We start from the raw sequence: 17,437 nt of genomic DNA, 5'->3' as shown, positions 1-17,437 counted from the left end.
AGAGAGGGACGGGGTCAGTGAGCCGGGTGCAGGGGTGCTTAGCCGGCGGCGGAGCGGAGGTGCACTCCCATCTGTCCCCTTTCCAGGACGGGTTTTAGGGGCAGGATGTGGATGGCGAGTACGGGGAACACAGAAGCGCAGCGCTTTGTCTCGGGGCAGCAGAGGGTCCGGAGGGAAGTTTGAAACCAAACCTCCCGGGGAACTCTTTGTGACAAAACCCCTGGACCCTCCTGGCGGAGCGGGAGAGGAGCCTGGGAGCCGGGCCCGCCTCCGCCCCGCCCAGTAAGACCAGCCCGAGCCTCGGTAGTTGGAGGAGGGGCCGGGCCCGGGGCCTGGGCGGGACCTGCGGACACAAAGGGGCCGATTCACGCGGCGCCCAGCCCGCGGGGGTCCCGAGCATGAATGGGGACGACCCGGCAAATCTGAGAGCCGGGCTCACGGCCGCGAGAGCAAAGAGCCAATAGGATCCCCGGCGCGACAGCGAGGCGGGGACGGGGCCAATCAGCTGCGAGGACGGGCAGGGGGCGGATCCGCGCCGAGTTTCAAATCGGCCGGGGTGGGCGAGGTGCATCTGTGCTCCGCATCTCGCAGGCGTGGGAGCTTTGGGGTGAGTGTAGGCCCGGGCGTAGTGGGGCCTCTGTTCAGAAGAGACCAGAGGCGATGGAGTGAGGGGGTGTCTAGTTAGGACAGGCATGCATGTGGGCATCTGGGGGTGGCAGGGTGGAAATCGGGGGCTCTGGCCAGGCGTCCAGGGTCTGGGTGGGAGCTCGCTGGGTCAGGGCGGGTTGTGGGAGGCGCTGATCCGGCGCTGGGCCCCTTGCTGAGGCTCAAGGAGGGCCGCTCCCGACCCTGCCTCCCTCCCCGCCTGAGGCTGGGATGAAAAAACAGCTGTTTTAGACACACCAAGGGACCGCAGGAAATGCTGACCAGCCTTGTTCAGCCTCTGCCCTCTCCCGGGCATCGCTGACCACACCCTCTCCTTCAGGAAGCATTCTCCTCCCGCACCCACGGTTGCTCCCAGCCTGAGCCATCCACCCACCCCATGGGCCTCCATCCCATCTCTTCCCTGGTACCCAGGTCTCTGTGGAGCCTGGGGATGGGATGGAGGATGCCTTGCTGACCTGCCTTTTGACCTCTTCCCAGGGTCTGGTGAACAGAACAGACCGATGGCCTCTCGGTGGCCCGGCGTGAGCACGTCCATGCGCAGGAGATCTCTCCAGGACCACCAGCAGCTGGAGGAGAGCGATGAGCTGCCGCCTGCAGCTGGCCATCTGGAGGCCTCCGGCGGAGCCCTGGGCTCCCTCTGCAGACAGTTCCAAAGGAGGCTGCCCCTGAGAGCAGTCAGCCTCAACCTAGGGGCGGGCCCCTCCTGGAAACGCCTGGAAACCCCAGAGCCAGAGCAGCAGGGCCTCCAGGCTGCAGCTCGCTCAGCTAAGAACGCCTTGGGTGCCGTGTCCCAGGTAATGCTGACCAGGTCCAGGTCAACGGCTGCCCTAAGGAACCCCCGAGAACATAGACTCCATGAAGACAAGGACTTTGATTTGTTCGTTGCTGTGTTCCCAGCACCCCAAACAGTTCCTGGCACATAGTAGGTGCTCAACAAATAGTTGAGTGAGGGAATGAAAACAGTGTCATGGGGAAAACATCCTCACTCTACAAGATAATAGAGCTGTATTGTGATGGAAACTGTAAGCCAGCTAATGATGGGAGGACACCAAAAACTAGCTTAGTCAGTGAAGGCTTCCCAGGTGAGGTGATTCCATGGAATTCACCCAGGAAAGGGGAAGAATGAGGAGCATGTGACAGGGGAAGTAGTGTGAGCCCAGACCCAGAGAGCAAGGTGGGGCAGTGAGAGGGGGCTCAGTGTGCCAAGGGTGTTTGGGCACTCCCAAGAGAGACGGGTGGTCTTGGGAACCAGTGGGAAGAATTTACAGCAGGGTGGGCACCAAGTCTAATTAGCATACTAGCACCTGTTCTTTAGCTAGTTGGTGAGTTAGATAGAAGGGGGTTAGAAGCAGATTCTCCCACGAGGGGGCCTAGCCTTGCAGAGGAGTGAACAGCCTCAAGAGCTGCTCAGAAGGTGGATTTGGGGGGCTGAGGTGTCAGATGAGATGTGTGGGCACGAAGATGTCCCTTATGTTGGGTGTGAGGTGCCTGTGCACCTTCCAAGTGGATGTGTCTTCAAACCTAGAGTCGGAGAGGCATGGAGGTGTCACCTAGAAAGGACAGAGGCCATGGGAGTGAATAGACCTCCAAGGGGAGAACTGGGGGCGGGAGGGAGCTCTCCTTAGTATCTGACTGGGGATCTGAAGATATGGGACAAGGAAGATGTTTTGGGGACCCTTTGTAGAGAGGTGTCTGAGCCAAATGTTAGTCCTTGTCTAGAAGAACCCCATGATTGTTTCATGCCCAGGGATCGGGGATGAAACCAGGCAGCCTGCCCAAGGGCACATAACTTACCTAACGTAACGCGGGTCTTGCTCTAAGGACTCTGGACTCTGGTTTCCTCTCGCTGAGGAAGAGCCTTCACAGCCGTCCCCCAGTGGAGTGAAAGGCCCGAGAGTTAGGGCTTGGCCCTGTGGGTGATGAGCAGCCGTTGGGGGGCACTGAGCAGTGCAGTGTCATGACCAGAACTGCCCTTGAGAGGGATCTCTGCATCAGTGTGGGGGGTGGAACAGAGTACGACCAGAAGCAGGGGGACAAATGATCTCACAGTGTCCTGGGGGTCAGGCTTTGCTCTTGAGTCTCCGGGTCAGTCTGTGTTCGAAAGAGGGCTTGGTCTTAGGCGCCTGGAGGCTCTGTGAGCCAGAGTGGTTCTGCTGCAGACCAGTCATACCTGGGGCTCTGAGCTGGGTCCCTGCAGTGGCATCACCCATATCCCTCACGCTTGAGACAAAGCTGCTTGTGTGCGTAGGACGGCTGGTAGGTGGAGGGGTCAGGTATGGCTTGGAGACTAGGGTGGCCCTTAGCTTGTCTGTGCTCACACTTCCATGTACCCATCAGAGAATCCAGGAGTCCTGCCAAAGTGGCACCAAGTGGCTGGTGGAAACCCAGGTGAAAGCCAGGAGGAGGAAGAGAGAGACACAGAAGGGCGGTAGCCCCCCAGCTCGCAGCCTGAGCCAGAGGAGCACCCGGCTTTCTGGAACCGGCCCTGCCTGCTCAACTCTGGGCCCCTGGGGGTGGGAGCGTCACCGCCGCTCCACCCAGATGGGCCCACGTGCCCACCCTCTGCGGAGGTCCAGGAGGGAGGCCGCCTTCCGGAGCCCCTACTCCTCTACAGAGCCCCTCTGCTCCCCCAGGTAAGTGGAAGAGTGCCTGGCCCCCAAAACACTAAGGGCCCCTCTGGGGGCTCCCTGAGCTGAGTCACATCCGTGTTCTGGCCAGCTCTGCACCCCACTAGCAGGGACCTGGGGAAGTCTTCAAGGCCTTAGTTCCTCATCTATAAAAGGAAGGGGAGAGCTCAGCTCTGCCTGTATCACACTCCCAAGCCTCCTAGTGAGCCTACAAGCCAGTTTTAACACTCCGGTGTGGGGTGAATTTCCCGCCAAAATATAAGATGGCTCTGTCTTTTGGTTTTGTTCCATGCACCAAAAGGGTGGATTACAAACAAATATTTGGTAATACGCAGTTACAATCGGCCCGAGTTTACACGTTTCCCGCACTCCACCGAAAATCTATATGAACCGAGTTAAAGACGGCTCCCGCGGAGTACGCGCAATTCACGCGAGCCGACTTAACTCGTTTCCCCCACTCCAAGTGTTAAAACCACCTGGAGACTGAGACTCAAGTGGGAAAGAGCAGGGCTCACCTTTCTGCAAGATCTCCTGCCCTTGGCCTTGACCCCATGAGCCTTGATCCATCTGTTCTCTGCCAGCTGCTCCAAGGTGCTCTGATGTCACTTCCTGGAGTGAGGGTCTGGGTGATGACCCCAGGCTGCAGTGCTGGTTGGGGGGGCAGGAAGGAGGCACCTGCCACAGGTTTCCAACTAGTCCCTGGTGCCGTGGCCTTTCCTTCTGTTCAGTGAATCCGACAGTGACCTGGAGCCCGTGGGGGCAGGAATCCAGCACCTCCAGAAGCTGTCCCAGGAGCTGGACGAGGCCATTGCGGCTGAAGAGAGGTAAGCTGGCAGCCATCCTCCCAAGCAAAGTGGCTGGCAGGGTCCCCCTTTTTAGGCAGGCCTCTGGTTCTGGCTCTGGCCACTGTATGACCCTGGCCAGTCCCTCCCCTTCTCAGCCTCAGTCTCTGCAACATGAGGGGACATAAAAGACCTAGATTGGGGCGGCAGTTAAGGATGCATCCTGGAGATTCATGACTTTCTGGGCCTCAGGCCAGCACACGTGTCCATCACCTGGAACTTCCCCAGGCTCCTGAAGACCTGCCCTGCCTCCAGCATTCCCCACGGCTCCCTTATGCCCTGCCCACCCATGGAATTGGGAGAAGCTGTGTGGCTGCTTGGAGTTCCTGGTGTGTCTGCTCAGGACCCCATTCTGAGGGCAGAGCCCAGGGTCTGGAGCTGCCCTAACTTGGGGCCATTTGTGCCTACATGGCCGTGATAGGCTCGTAGGTGGCCCTGCGAGCTTTGACTATATGCCGAGTGTGCCAAGTTCCCACCATGTTGCCGGGTCTGGTCTTGCCTAGTCCAGGCTGGGAGGGCCCTCGGAGCCTGCCGCACCCAATGGCCTGTCTCTCCTGCTTCCCCATCTCTAGCGCTGACATGGCCGTTTCTCTCCTTCGAGACTGACGGAGTGCCCTTCAGGGAATGCCCTCCTCCCGAGCATCTTTCCTCCCAAGCATCTTTCCCAGCGTCCTCTTCCTCCTCTCCTCCTCCTCCTCCTCCTACATGAGCGCGTGTGCAGATTTGGAGGCGCGTTAAAGAACTGAGTCTCCTGGAGAAACCCACAGAGCTGACGCCCAGCAGAGTGGGCAGCGTGCCATCTTCCTACCAGCTCGGACCTGAGCTGCTGACCTCTCTCACCCACCACCTTCCAGCTCCTCATTCTGGGGGAAGGCTCTGGTGTCCTCACTCCCCCCTCCCCCCTGAAGCACAATGAGGGGCAAGAAGAGAGCTCCTTCTTGCAGGAAGTGAGCCATACCTGACCCCACACCCCCACACGTGGGATCCATACCTCCGCACCCTTGAGTTCCTGGAGGAAGCCCCCAGGAGCTGGCAGTGCCCCTGGGCCACTGCTGACAAGGACCTGACAAGCAGAGGCCCAGGTGGGGGCTGGTCAGGGGCCTCTGCTCTCCTGCTCGGACCACATCTGAGCCCCGCAGAGACCGCCTGCCGCAGCCCAGGAGGTGACTCCCCGCAGACCCGGCTCCTGGGTGCACAGCTCCCATGCCTGCCCCAAAATAAGGGATGGGAGAGATATCCAGGCTCTGAGACCCGGGGCCTACGGGTACCCATTTATGTTCTCAGCACCGGGCACTGTGGGTGGCAGCGAGGAGTAGCACTGCTCAGCAATTTCTGCCCTTTGTAAATTATTTAAGAAATCTGCCTTGTCATTTTATTAGAAAGAAATCAGGGCATAACTTCCCTCCATAATGTTGCTTTTCCATAATAAGACTGACAGATTGAGGGAGTCTCAGAGGGAAGGGTGGGGGTGGGAGGGGTTAACCATGGAACTTATATGCACATGTGCATAGCCCATGGACACAGACAATAGTGTGGTGAGGGCCTGGGGGTGGGGGGGGTGTGGAGAAGGGGATCAATGGGGGAAAGGGGGGACATCTGTAATACTTTCAACAATAAAGATAATTTTTTGAAAGAATGAATAGGAGAGTTCAGCAATATAACCATGTACAAAATATACCAAAAATAATGGTTTTCTCGATGTACCAGCAGTACATCTATGGGAAATAATGAAATATTTTCTTTCATCGTTAAAAAAAAGAAAAGACTTTCTGTATTTGACATCTCTTCTCTGTAACACCCCCTCACACACACCCTGCCCTCCCCACTCTGGTCTGTCCTGCGGCCAGGTTTTGTTCCCCTCGTCCTCCCCTCTTCCCTCCACCCATCCAGCCAGCCCCCTGCTCAGGGAGAGCAGGAGTAGCAGCCACAGGTTTCCCAGCTTCATTCAGAGCAAAGCACATTTTAAAGGCAAATAAGGTTTTTATTTAAGTGACAACGTTTGAGAGTTAAAAACCAGCTCACATCAAAATCAAGACCCGTTGTAAAAATCTTTTAACTCCGTAATGCTGTTTTTGTCTTGTTAGAAATCTGATAGTTTACATGTTCTTTTCTAACGGATTTTGTACAAGGCAGCCATGACGGGTAGAAACCTTTTTCCCCACAGACCCACCCACCACGGACAATACTGAGAGGTACACACAGGAACAGTCAGACGGCGAACAAGACCAGACAGGCTGCCACCACCAAGTAAACAAAGAGAAAGGATGGTGGGGTCCGAGGGTGGGGGTCCCCGTGGGCGAGCCACCCTCCTGTCCTGCCCCTCTTTGGTGTCACCTGCCACTCCTTGCCCCCACGAGAGTGGGGTCCAACTGGTATTTACCCCGACCACCCTCTCGGTTTCTCAGCAAAGAGAGCAGGACCCCGACCAGGCCTCGATGCTTGGACTTGACCCTAAGTATGATTTTTTAAGAAAGTTCCCCCAAACCCAGAGGCAGCAGAAGGAGGGAGGTGACTTCTTGTGGCAGATTAGGTCCCCAGCACACTGGGCACCCACACCCCTGGGGTTCAGCTGGAAAGTTGGTTGTTTAAGGCGGGGTCAGTGTCGAGGCTCCTTCCAGCCCGGGCACCCCTCCCGGGCCGGCTGCACCTGGGCCGGGTGGGAGTGTCCACGCAGAGCCTCCCCACAGCTGCATGCTGCCTCGGGCCCGGCTTTCATTGAGAAATGGGGGCCACGCTTTGCCTGCAGGACACTTCTGGGCATGGTCTGGGTCCAGAGTGGTAAAAGGAGACCCAGAGAGCCCAGCCCCTAGTGATGTCTGAATACTGGGGTGCAAACATGTTTGTGTTCTCTGGCCCAGGGTCCGGGCAGGAGGGCCGCTCATCCAAATGCATGAAAAGTCTCCCTTTTTTTTCATATTTTGTGAAGCCTAAGGGAGGAGTCGAGCTCTTTAGAAAAAAAACCATGATGCCACGCGAGCAGGCCCTGGCTGTGGATGCACCCTGAACCCCCAACAGGGCGAAGGGACAGGCAGGCGGCAGGCGGGCCCTCCAGCAGGACAGCCCCCCAACTGGGAGGAACAAACATGCCACGGAGAAATGGGGCGCTTTGGTCAGGCAGGGAAGTCAGTCCGCTCTCCAGCCCCGGTGGAGCCGGCTCACGGGAGCTGGAGGGATTCGCCAGGAAACAGCCGACTGGGGCCACGGGACGACTTGGGGAGGGGCAGCGGCCCCTCCGGAGAACAACACGAGACTCGGCTCTTTGTTTTTCTCCGACAAAACTGGACGAACAAAATGCAACAAACCACCAGAAGAGAAAGTGCTTATTGGTTACAGTTGCTGTGAAAAGCAGAACTGGAACCGACGATGTCGAGTCTGGTCACTAGACAGAACCACACAGTCACACCCACGAACACGGCGAGCGCGCCTGCCCGCAGCACTCACTGTACACCCTCACATCCCAGGCGTGAGGCTTCGGAGCCCCAATCAGAGCTCCAGAAAGGAAGGGGGCCCTCCCCCTAGGACCCACATCCCAGCTCCCACCCCCCAAATCAGCCTGGACTCAAATTCCCCAGTGCCCGGCATGCCTGCTCCCTCCGGCTCCAAGCCTGGGGTTCTCAGGAAAGGCAGAGGGAATCGGACAGGGGAGAAGGATCTCACGCTAATTATTTTATCATTTGAGAGTAATACATCGGTGCCTTCTGCAAAGAGGAGATGGGGTTTCAGAGAATCAGAATAAGTCTGCCCAAGTTGAGTTCAGGGCTATTTGGGAGGGAAGGGAAGGATTAGGGTTGAGGTGGCTAAGCCACATGAGCTGGTGCCTCATGGACGCCGAGAAAGATGTCATGTGAAGGAGGAATGTGAACTGCCGGGAGGCAGGACCAGAGGGGAAGCCTGGGGTGACCGCCCCTTCCCAGCAGAGTTGCTCGGCGCTGCTGAAATGCAGGTGCAGGATTGAAGGGACGCAGAGAGCTGGCAGACAGGCAGGCTGGGGTGGCAGGAGCGGGCAGACTGGAGAAGACACATTTCTAGTCGAGAGAGCAGGGTTAGGGGCTGGGATCCCTGACCCCTCCAGCCCAGTCGGGCGCCCCGTTTGCCAGTGGTGCCAGCCGCCCCCACCAGCAGCGGCCGGCCATCGGGGAAGACACTGGCCACATGGGAACTGCAAGAGGTAGACATTGAGCAGAAGCGACACTGAGCTGACACAGGTGCCTGCTGTGTATGCAGCTGTCCGGGCGCTGGGGCGGCCTGGCCCGTGACACAGAGAACTGGGGCACCTCAGTGACAGCACGAGGGGCTCAGAGTCTGGCCCGCGCTGCAGGAGACCAATGCCCAGGCCAGGGGCCCAGCAGCACGAGGGCCTGGACAAGCTTCGAGGGGCCCCAGGAGAGCTAAGCCCCACCAACCTCAGGGGATGATCCAGGAGGAAGTTATGGGCACCAAACCAAGCTGAGTGGCAAAGGGGAGGAAAAGGAATACAACAGTTTGAGCCAAAACTACCCCAGAACTCTGGGATCTCAGCTCTACACCTTCCAGGAGCCAAAAGGGAGGAATCAGACTGGGCCGCGCTGGAGAGGAGGAGCCAGATCCATGCCCTCTGGGGCGGTGTCTCTGCTCCTGGGACAGTGGGTGTGGGCATCAGTACAAAACCACCTCTCCACGGAGCAGGGACCCCTCCCCCAGCCCCAGGGGCGTCTCCTAAGCGGTGGGGCAATAGCTGCTCCCTCCCGCCCACTCTGAGTCCTGCTATCCGACTGTGGGGACAGGATGGATCCCTGAGCCCTCTGAGGAGCTCGGGACCTGGAAAGCCTCATGGGGCAGAAGTGCGGGATAGCCTAGGAGTCAAAACACACCCCTCTCCGATCTCAGCTGGGGAGATCCCGCAATTACATAGGAAGGCAGGGCCCAGAGAGGGCAAGCAGCTGGCTCAAGGGCTCACAGCCAGCCCAGCTAGGCCAGAGCCCAAGGCCGCAGCCTCACAGGGGACGGCACCAGGCGGGACTCCAGAAAGAGGAACAACTGCCCTCGGGGCCACAGGAGAGTGGTGAAGGTACTGAGGACAGAAGGCGGGACTTGAACAGCTGCAGGACAGCCTGTCAGCACCAGACCCCTCTCCCCAGGGCTGGGGACAGACACCTGAACATAGCTTGGCCCAGGGGGCACCCTCTCTCTCCCAGAAAGTGGCCGCTTTGCCATAGGAGAGCCAGGCCCAAGGTGGTGACTCAGGATATCAGGCACCAATGCCACTCGCCTCTCCTCCTGCCAGCGGCCCTGGATCCCCGGTCTGGGGGCTTCTCCCTTCGGGGCCTGCCTCGCATGACCTTGGAAGCCCGGAGAACCCAGAAAGATGGTCGCCTTTGTCCAACACTCCAGCTCCGGGCAGGCCTGCACCCACCTCACAGACATCAACCCCGATTAGGGCTTGAAGCCGCAGGCACCGGGGAGGCAGCAGTGGCTGCACTGAGACCCGGGATCTCACCCCCTGGCAGCCGAGGGAGCCCCCCAAGGCCGGGTAGGGCCCCTCCCCCCTGTGGTCAGACACTACTGGACAGACACGGGAGGGAAAAAGCAAGAAAGGGCCTGTGTCCGGGAGAAGGCAGCCGCTCCCGTCCCCGCAGGCAGCCAGGTAAGGGCCCCCTGCTTCGCGCACAGCCCACCCTCAGGGCACCGACTCGAACTTGGGGGTCCCGCGCGCCCAGCTGAGCGCCGACAGGGGCCGCTCGTGGTCCTTGTCGGACTCGGGCTGGCTCTGGGCGCGCTCGGGCTTGGGGTTGGCGGGCGGGTCGGGCTGCTGCACCGACATGGTCCTGCGCAGGTGGTTGCGCTTGCGGAGGAAGTCGGGCTGCGCGTGGAGGCCGAAGCTGCCCTTGCGCAGGACCATCCGCGAGTTGTTCTTCTTGGGGCGCGCGCGGTGGCTGGTCTCCAGGGCGGCCAGGTGGGCGGCGTAGCCCTCGCTCAGGAACTGAGGAGGGGACAGGAGTCAGGCCAGCGGGCAGGCGGGAGCCTGGTCCTGCCCCCACCCCCCAGCGTCACCCTTTATCTGGGACACCCCATCATGGGGTCTCCAGCTCTTCCGTGGAACCTGCAGGAAACTGGACGCTCTTACCATTCAAGGCTCCCGCCCCGCTTTGGACGCCTGAGCCCTCACGTCTATCTGTACCTGTGGGCCTTCCGGATCCCCTGGATCCTTGTCACGTTCACTAAAATCCCAAACTGTACGTCTCTCTCACCATCCGCCTTCTACCCGGGGGCACTTAGTCATGTTCTGGCCCCGTCAACGGCCCCCTTGCCATTCCTTTCCACGGTGTGCTCAGCCTGCTGCTCGCAGTGTGGTCTGTGCACCCGCAGCAGCAGTCTCAGGCCCCACCCCAGACTACAGATCAGAACCTGCATTTAAACAATATCCCCATGTGACCCACGAGGCATTTAGAGTTTGAGATCAGCACTGCTCCAGGAATCCCCACTCAGGGGTCCCTCCACCTTCACACTCAGCATGGCCCCGAAAGCTCACTGCCTTCCCCTCGATCTGCTCCTCAACCTGCTTCTCCCCAAGCCGGAAACAGGATGCCCTCCTTGCCTTTCCCTTCCTGCGTCCCACACATCTGAACTGCCATTCCCGGATCCAGTCCATCTTCCTAAAAGTGCCTCTCAGACCCTCCCACCTCTCTCCCCTTCCACTGCCCTGCCACCTCCTCCCACCTGCCTGCAGCCTCTGAATTGCAAACACTCCACAGACTCAGAGCCCCGACCGGCAAGGCACACGGGCCACACGCGCACTGCCACCCCCGCCCCTCTCCCACTGCCCCCACGTCACACTCGGCCAAGCTGGCACTGGCAGTTCCCAGAATACACACGTTCTCTGTCCCCTCCGACCTTTGCTTTTGCCGCTGCCTCTGTCACTAGTGCTCCTCCAACCGCAGGCCCTTCTAGGACAAGGCCTCACACTTCTGAAAGCCGGCCTTGCTCCGAGTGCAGGGCACCTGTCCTTGTCTGGGGCCCCGCCATTCTGTGCTCCCCCTTCATTCACTGTGGCTCCTGCACACTGCACTGTCCTTGTCTGCACATGCTTCCACCTGCCTACTAGGCTGGATGACATGACACCGATTCCACCTGGGACTCTCCCCTCAACACAGGGCCTGTTTCAAGGCAGGTGTCAGCAGTATTTGCTGAATAAATGAATGAATGAATGAGCAGATGAAGGAATGAGCAAAGAAGGGAACAACCACCTACTCCCCCTTACTCTTTCCCTGGCCCCCACTCCCCGACCCCCAGCCCCAGCCCCGCCTCCACCCACCTGGCACTGGGTTTGGTACTTCTTGGTGGGCCGGCCCACAATGAAGATCTGGGAGGGCGGCAGGCCCAGCACGCTGTAGACGGAGATGTCCTTCGTGGAGCCATAGGCAGCGCTGATCTTGATGAAGCACTGAAACACAGAGCAGCTCATGGAGGGAGAAGGCGGCCCAGTCAACACCCCTCCCAAAAGGATTCCTGGATCTCCATCCCCCAGGAAATTCCTGCTGGGCGGAGGGGGGGGGGCGGGGGGCCTTCTCTGTGCACCGATAGAATCCAAGTCATGGGTCTGCCTTGAAGTGGCCTCCCTTCTCTGCACCTACCCTACACCCCTGGCCCAATACAGGGTTCTGCCTGGAGAAGCCAGGACCACACCGTCAGCTGAGCAGCACTATTCGTAGGTCATGTGACAATGAGGCAAAGTGTTCCTTTGTGGACAAGGAAGTTGAGTGCCAGGTTCCCAGGTTTCCATGTCACAGAGCCAGTCTCGTCTGTCCTCCAACCCTGTGCCATCCCCACCGCACCAGGCTGTAGGCGCCATCTGGCCACTGCCTGGTGCTGGCTGGTCTGATGGCCTCCCCAGAGCCTCATCCAGTCAGAGGATGGCTCAGCTCCTTCTCATTCCAGCATCACTTCCAGATCCTCGCCCACCCCACCAAATTAGACACTGCCACTTTAAGCTCTTCCATGGCTTTAAGTTCTTCCATAGTTTCCCACTGCCCTCAGCAGAGAGTTCACGGTCTGGGCCTGGCTTCTAAGGTTTTCAAGACCTGCCAACCGCAGGTCCCTGAAGAGCTCCAGGACCTCAGCTCCCAACTGGCCTTGCTCTGCCATGACATGGGTGCCTATTAAATGAATAACCAAATGCAGAGACAAGAGGGTAGGCTTGAGGGTCAGGAGATACAGGATGCCAGTCTGCCTCTGAGATCCTGGGCAAGTCGGTGAGCCTCCCCTTCCTCATCTGTCACTGGGGATAACAATACCCACCTGGAAGGACCCACTGAGATCCACGCGAATGAGCTTTGCCAACTGGCCATCCACGTGCACGATGGGAGGTGGTGGGGTAAAGGGATGAGGGCCCACGGGGTTGAGGGAAGGAGTACGGAGGAAAGTCCTGGGGGCCCCATCCCCTCCCGGCCGCAGCCCCGCCCCCGCTGGCCGCTCACCTCCTGCACGAGGTTGCGGAGGAAGATGGCCTTCTGCCGCAGCGGGTCGTGCACCAGCCCGTCCGAGAAGAAGATCATGCCCTGTGGGAAGTTGTGCTGGGACAGCCAGGAAACCACCCGCTGCTTCTGCATGTCCGGCCGCCCCGTGATGTAGAGGATCATGTAGCCCAGGTCTTGCCAGTGCCTGGGGAGAGGGCATTGCAGCATCCAGCCCCACCCAGTCCACCCGCTGCCCAGCGGTCTGCCCCGCCTGCTGCCTTCCTGAGAAGACAGAGGGGCTGCTCCAAGGAGCATTAAGGAAAACCAGGGGGATCCCTAAATCCGTCCTCCCAGTTGAGCCCCTGAGTCCTGGACATCTCTCTTGGGTAGTCCACAGGCACCGCATGCTCACAGCCACTGGTCCCCGACTCCTGCCCTCTCTGCCCATGTCCTTCTCTGCGGTGCTGCCAATGTCATTCAAGTTTCTGGAACCAGAGATAAGCGCCTTTGATTCCTCCCCTTTCCCGTTGCCGCCCTCCTTCCTCCTCCAATCAGGGAGCCAGCCTCTCATTCTACCAGGTCCTACTGCATCCTCCCACTGTAATCCACTTCTCGGCCTTAGCTCAGGCCCCAGGTCTGCCTGGGCCACTGCAGGAGCCTCCTAGCAGGGCCCTTTGCTCCACACACACCCCTCCCTCCCCCCCCACCCCCGCTCCCCCCCCCCCACACACACACACTTCAATCTAACCTGGGCCTGCAACCTTGGGCAGGTTAATTAACCCTAGGGTTTCAGTTTTCACTTCTGTGAAATGGAGATAATATTAGCAACTACCACGCAGGCCATGCTAAGGATGAAATAAATGCATTAACCCCAAATGTCCCTGGCATGCTGTGCTTTATACAGGTGCTGCACTATTAGCCCCTGTACTGTTGCCATGGTGATGTTTGTAAATCACAAATCTAACTTTGCCTAAAAGCCATTCCTGGCTCCCCAGTGCCCTGAGGCCATAAGCCCTCTCCTCACTAGTGGCCTCCATGCTGTGCCCTTGAGCTTGGCCTCCCCCAGTCACAGGAAGCTGCTTGGCTGCCCAGGACCAGCTTGCACTCTCCTGCTGCACACCCTCCCCTAGCAGGCTCAGGGCCCATCCCCTTATGTGCCCATCCTCCAGCTCTCCAGGCCCCTCCTCCCGAAGCCTTCCCTGCTTCCCAGGCAGAATCAGTCTCTTCTCTGTGCTCACACAGCACAGTGGGACCAGCGCTCCCGCTCTGAGCGCTCCGCTGCCTCGAATGGCATCCTGGCTGGGAGAAGTCAGCTAAGCGCAGACCTGTTTGCGAGCTTCGGGGGCACTAGCCACCCACTGGCCACTACAGATGGGGGGTTTCCAGACCTGGCAGGTGACCAAAGAGATTGGGGAGGTTTTGTAACAATGCACGGCCCCGGTGTCACCCCCAGAGAGTCTGGTTAGACTGACGTGGGATTCAGTGATCTGTGATGACAAAAAGCAGCTTCTGATGGGCAGCAAGGTTTGGGGAGCACCGAGTGGCCCCAGGAGCCCGCGGGAAAGAGGGGCGAGCACCAGAAGGATCCCCAGAGAGGAAGGACCAACCACAGCCTCCCTTCCCCAGCTGTGGGATACTGACGGGGAGGCTTTGGAGAAGATGTTCAAGGGAATAAACGGCACAGCCTTGTACGGGGAAGTTGCCCCCTGAGATGCCATTGAGCCTGTCCATGACCTGTTCCCACAGTGCATCATGAGGTCAGCAGTCTCCTAGGAGCCAGGATAGTATTCTCTCCCCAAAGCGGTCACTGCTACTGGGGTGAGGCCGGACAGTCACTATCCCAACACCAAGGACTCCCAGGACCCAGGACCTGTTCCACTCTTGGGGTTCTGGTCACTTGGAGTCCTGGATCAGTGCCTCCCACCCGTGACTGGATTCCCCACGGGACCGTGAGATTCCTCCTCCTAGGATCTCTCCTCATCAGTGCCCAGCCCAGGGCCTGGCTTAGGGAAGGGAGACGGGGGTGGAGGGAGGCAGGGAGGGCGGGAGGAACGAAAGTGGTGCCCCTTTTGCTTTTCTATTGTCAAAACCCTCTGCACCCCTCTCAGCAATGCAATGGCCCTGGGGGGCTGCGTTTCCAGCCACACTCCTGCCCTGTCCTAATCTGGTCTCCAAAATCCAACCCTGAACTTGTCCCACCTGCCCCCACACATGCTCTGCTCTTCCCTGTCCTTGTCACCTTGTGTCCTCCTCTTGGCCTATCTAAATCAATCGGTTTTCTTTCTTTCTTTCTTTCTTTCTTTCTTTCTTTCTTTCTTTCTTTCTTTCTTTCTTTCTTTTTTGCCTTTTTTCACTTGATAATATTTGTACAATGGCATGGATTGAAAAAATATATATACATCCATCCTTTAGGGGCTATCTCAAATGCCACCTCTCCCAGGAAGCCTACTCTGCTTTCTCCAACCAGCTGGAATAGATCCCATCTCTCAACTAGCCCTTTGGGTAGCTAGTCTCGAAAGACGGCCCCTCAGTGAGCCATGGTTGCCAGCATTCACATGTATGTGGTCCCATCCCCTTGAATCTGGGCTGATCCTGCGACTCGCTGATAACCAACAGGATGCAGTGGGAAGGACTCTGTGCCTCCAAGGCTGGGCCATAAGAAGATTTGCAGCTTCCACCTGGATCTGGGACCCAGGGGGAGCCAGCCACCCTGTACAATGTCTGAGTAGCCTGAGGCCTCCAGGGCAGCAGCCACGGGGAGAAACACAGCCCGCAGACAAGGAGCAGCAGATGCAGTCAGGAGCCAGCCCTCCTGAACATCCGGCCCAGGGGAGCCTTCAGAAGGCCCCCGGCCCAGACCACCTTCTGACTGAAATTGCTAGAGACACCTCACATGAGAACCTTGCAAAAGAACCCAACAGTCCCAAGAACCATGAGACAGAATAATAATTATTATTTTAAGCAGCTAAGTTTGGAGCCATTTGTTACACAGCAGGAAGTCATCAGTACACACGGATTTATCCTGATTTGGGTCAGAATGTGAGAGACCAGGCCCGATTCCCTGCAGAGAACGCTCAGATAGAGTTAGAGTAAGCGGAGGAGGGAGGCAGGGCGGGCGGGGGTCTGGGGTCTAGAATGCTGCAGGAAGTATCTGAGGGATGCAGGTAAATTAACACTGGAGGTGAAGTCAAGGCTTCGGGCTCCTGGCCCCGAGGCCAGTGGGATTCCTGGAGGAAACCAGAAAAAGCTTATCTCTCTCCCCCAGGTCTGCTGGCTCCTGCCCCCAGGGGACACGTCCCTTGCAGGGAAGTAGCACTCACCGGACAACGTCCACTGCCCCCGGCCGGACCTTGGGGTCACTTCCCATGATGGACACGCTGGCGGCAAAGGACCCGTCGATGCTGAATACCACGCACTCCATGCCACGGGGCAGCACCGTGAGGTAGCTCATCGCACAGGTCTGGTCGCCCCTGCAAAGCACCACTGGTGGTCAGCCATGTGCTCGGGTCAGGGGTAAGCCGGCGGCCAGAAGTCAGCGTGCCACTGGGTCAGAGCTCATTCTGGGGCCAGAGAAATCTGACGATGACCTCGGCCATTTTCTCTCTCCGCTCAGGCAGGGATGAGGCCCAAAACAGAGCACCCAAGGGCCCCATCTTCCAGAGAGGCTCGGCTGGAAGGGCCAGGGCAGTGGTCCTGGGTCTCACCTGACCACCATCTTCACGGGGTACACGCCCACCCCCAGGCGCCGGGGCCTCGGCACGCTGTAGGTGATCCGGCCGCTGCTGTTGGTGATCTCCGTGTCCAGGTGCACCCAGCGGCCCGAGGACGGCTCCGCCATCACCAGGATGTCCACCTGCAGGCAGCGAGGGGGCCAGGGAACGCACTGAGACTGGGGGGCTGCAGGCTTGGCTGGGGGGCTCAGCCAGGGAGCTCTCTGCCAAAACAGGACTCCGGGGCTTGGGGTCCTGCCGGATGTTTCCTGGTTCCTACCACCCTCTCTCTCCACTGCAGCCACGACTGGCCCCTCAGATGCGCCAAGTTCACCCCTGCTTCCTGGCTTGCCCCTCCTCCCCCCGACCTCTCCAGGCAGGGTGTCTCCCAGCTCAGCCTCCCAAAGCCCTCAGCCCACATGCCATGTGGTACCACAAGGCACCTGGTGCACGTGTGGGCAGCCAAGGGGGGGATGCCCAGCCTCTGTACCTTCTCTCCCGTCAGAGCCACCATGTCCAGGGGCCCGTACATGAACCGCCCCACCAGGACCTGGGGGCCGTCTTCAGCGGCAATCACGTCGTTGGCCCGGTGGTTGGCAGTGACGTTCTGCAAGGACAGAAACCAGCTCAGCTTTTGCATAAGGGGCTGGAGGGACATGGGCCTGCTACTGCCTTCCTATGAGCCCCCATTAGAGCTCCCCAGGCGCGTTCGCACGAGAAAAACAGACCCTAAGACCCTAACGCTGTCCCCATCGAGCGCTGGGGTCCCCAGAGAGGAGCATCCTATGCTCTCTATTGTTCCCACGGCCCCGAGGAACCGCCAGTCCTCACAGCCTGGCATCCTCCTAGTTTCCTAGGCTGGAAACTGCCAGTCCACTCACTTCGCTTCTTCCTTCCACCCCTCTGCTCACACCCCACAGCCATTCATCGTCTGTCTCTTCTTAGTGAAGATGTACAAGAGCAGAGAGGATCGTGTGCCTGACACCAGCTCCTCCGACGAGCCACTGGCGGCCACTCTGGTGCCCTTCCCTTGCTGAGTCCCCACCCCACCCCACCCCACCCCACCCCACCCACCCCAGAGGGTCCGGAGCCATCCCGGACATCGCATCATTCTATCTGCAGCCATCCCAACATCCCACCCTTCTTCCCTCCTGGTGTCA

At 59.0% G+C, this 17,437-nt stretch overlaps 2 protein-coding genes across 3 annotated transcripts in view; one reads left to right on the top strand and one right to left on the bottom strand.

Moving 5' to 3' along the window:
* The first annotated feature begins 528 nt into the window (after positions 1 to 528).
* PIMREG (PICALM interacting mitotic regulator) lies at positions 529 to 5,677 on the top strand. 2 transcript variants are annotated; one of them, XR_002832103.1, is made up of 5 exons: positions 529 to 607; positions 1,144 to 1,460; positions 3,004 to 3,297; positions 4,019 to 4,117; positions 4,708 to 5,677. XR_002832103.1 is itself a non-coding variant. In XM_006100674.3 (5 exons), exons 2-5 carry the CDS (start codon positions 1,167 to 1,169, stop codon positions 4,739 to 4,741), a joined length of 720 nt encoding a protein of 239 aa, XP_006100736.1. In that variant the 5' UTR covers positions 529 to 607; positions 1,144 to 1,166; the 3' UTR covers positions 4,742 to 5,677. The 2 variants fall into 2 exon arrangements, 1 of the variants encoding a protein (XP_006100736.1); XM_006100674.3 differs by having other exon boundaries at positions 3,004 to 3,299; positions 4,022 to 4,117.
* Positions 5,678 to 6,095: 418 nt separating this feature from the next.
* PITPNM3 (PITPNM family member 3) overlaps positions 6,096 to 17,437 on the bottom strand; it is an 86,368-nt gene continuing 75,026 nt past the window's right edge. Inside the window, exons 14-19 of the mRNA XM_023764212.1 lie at positions 16,768 to 16,884; positions 16,272 to 16,420; positions 15,888 to 16,037; positions 12,589 to 12,772; positions 11,427 to 11,555; positions 6,096 to 10,094 (exon numbers count right to left, since the gene is read on the bottom strand). Of these exons, the coding sequence (XP_023619980.1) occupies positions 9,792 to 10,094; positions 11,427 to 11,555; positions 12,589 to 12,772; positions 15,888 to 16,037; positions 16,272 to 16,420; positions 16,768 to 16,884 (1,032 nt within the window). The 3' untranslated portion in view covers positions 6,096 to 9,791. The remainder of the gene's footprint in view (positions 10,095 to 11,426; positions 11,556 to 12,588; positions 12,773 to 15,887; positions 16,038 to 16,271; positions 16,421 to 16,767; positions 16,885 to 17,437) is intronic.

The sequence above is a fragment of the Myotis lucifugus genome, unplaced genomic scaffold (assembly GCF_000147115.1).
Source record: "Myotis lucifugus unplaced genomic scaffold, Myoluc2.0 scaffold_322, whole genome shotgun sequence".
NCBI classification, from domain to species: Eukaryota; Metazoa; Chordata; class Mammalia; order Chiroptera; family Vespertilionidae; genus Myotis; species Myotis lucifugus.
This window is presented reverse-complemented; position numbering and strand designations above follow the sequence as displayed.

Excerpts from the sequence above, each read along its gene's own strand:
- PIMREG (XM_006100674.3), top strand. The coding sequence starts at position 1,167 with ATGGCCTCTCGGTGGCCCGGCGTGAGCACGTCCATGCGCAGGAGATCT. Across the intron at positions 3,300-4,021 it reads GAGCCCCTCTGCTCCCCCAG|TGAATCCGACAGTGACCTGG; the intron begins GTAAGTGGAAGA and ends CCTTCTGTTCAG. Across the intron at positions 4,118-4,707 it reads GCCATTGCGGCTGAAGAGAG|CGCTGACATGGCCGTTTCTC; the intron begins GTAAGCTGGCAG and ends CCCCATCTCTAG.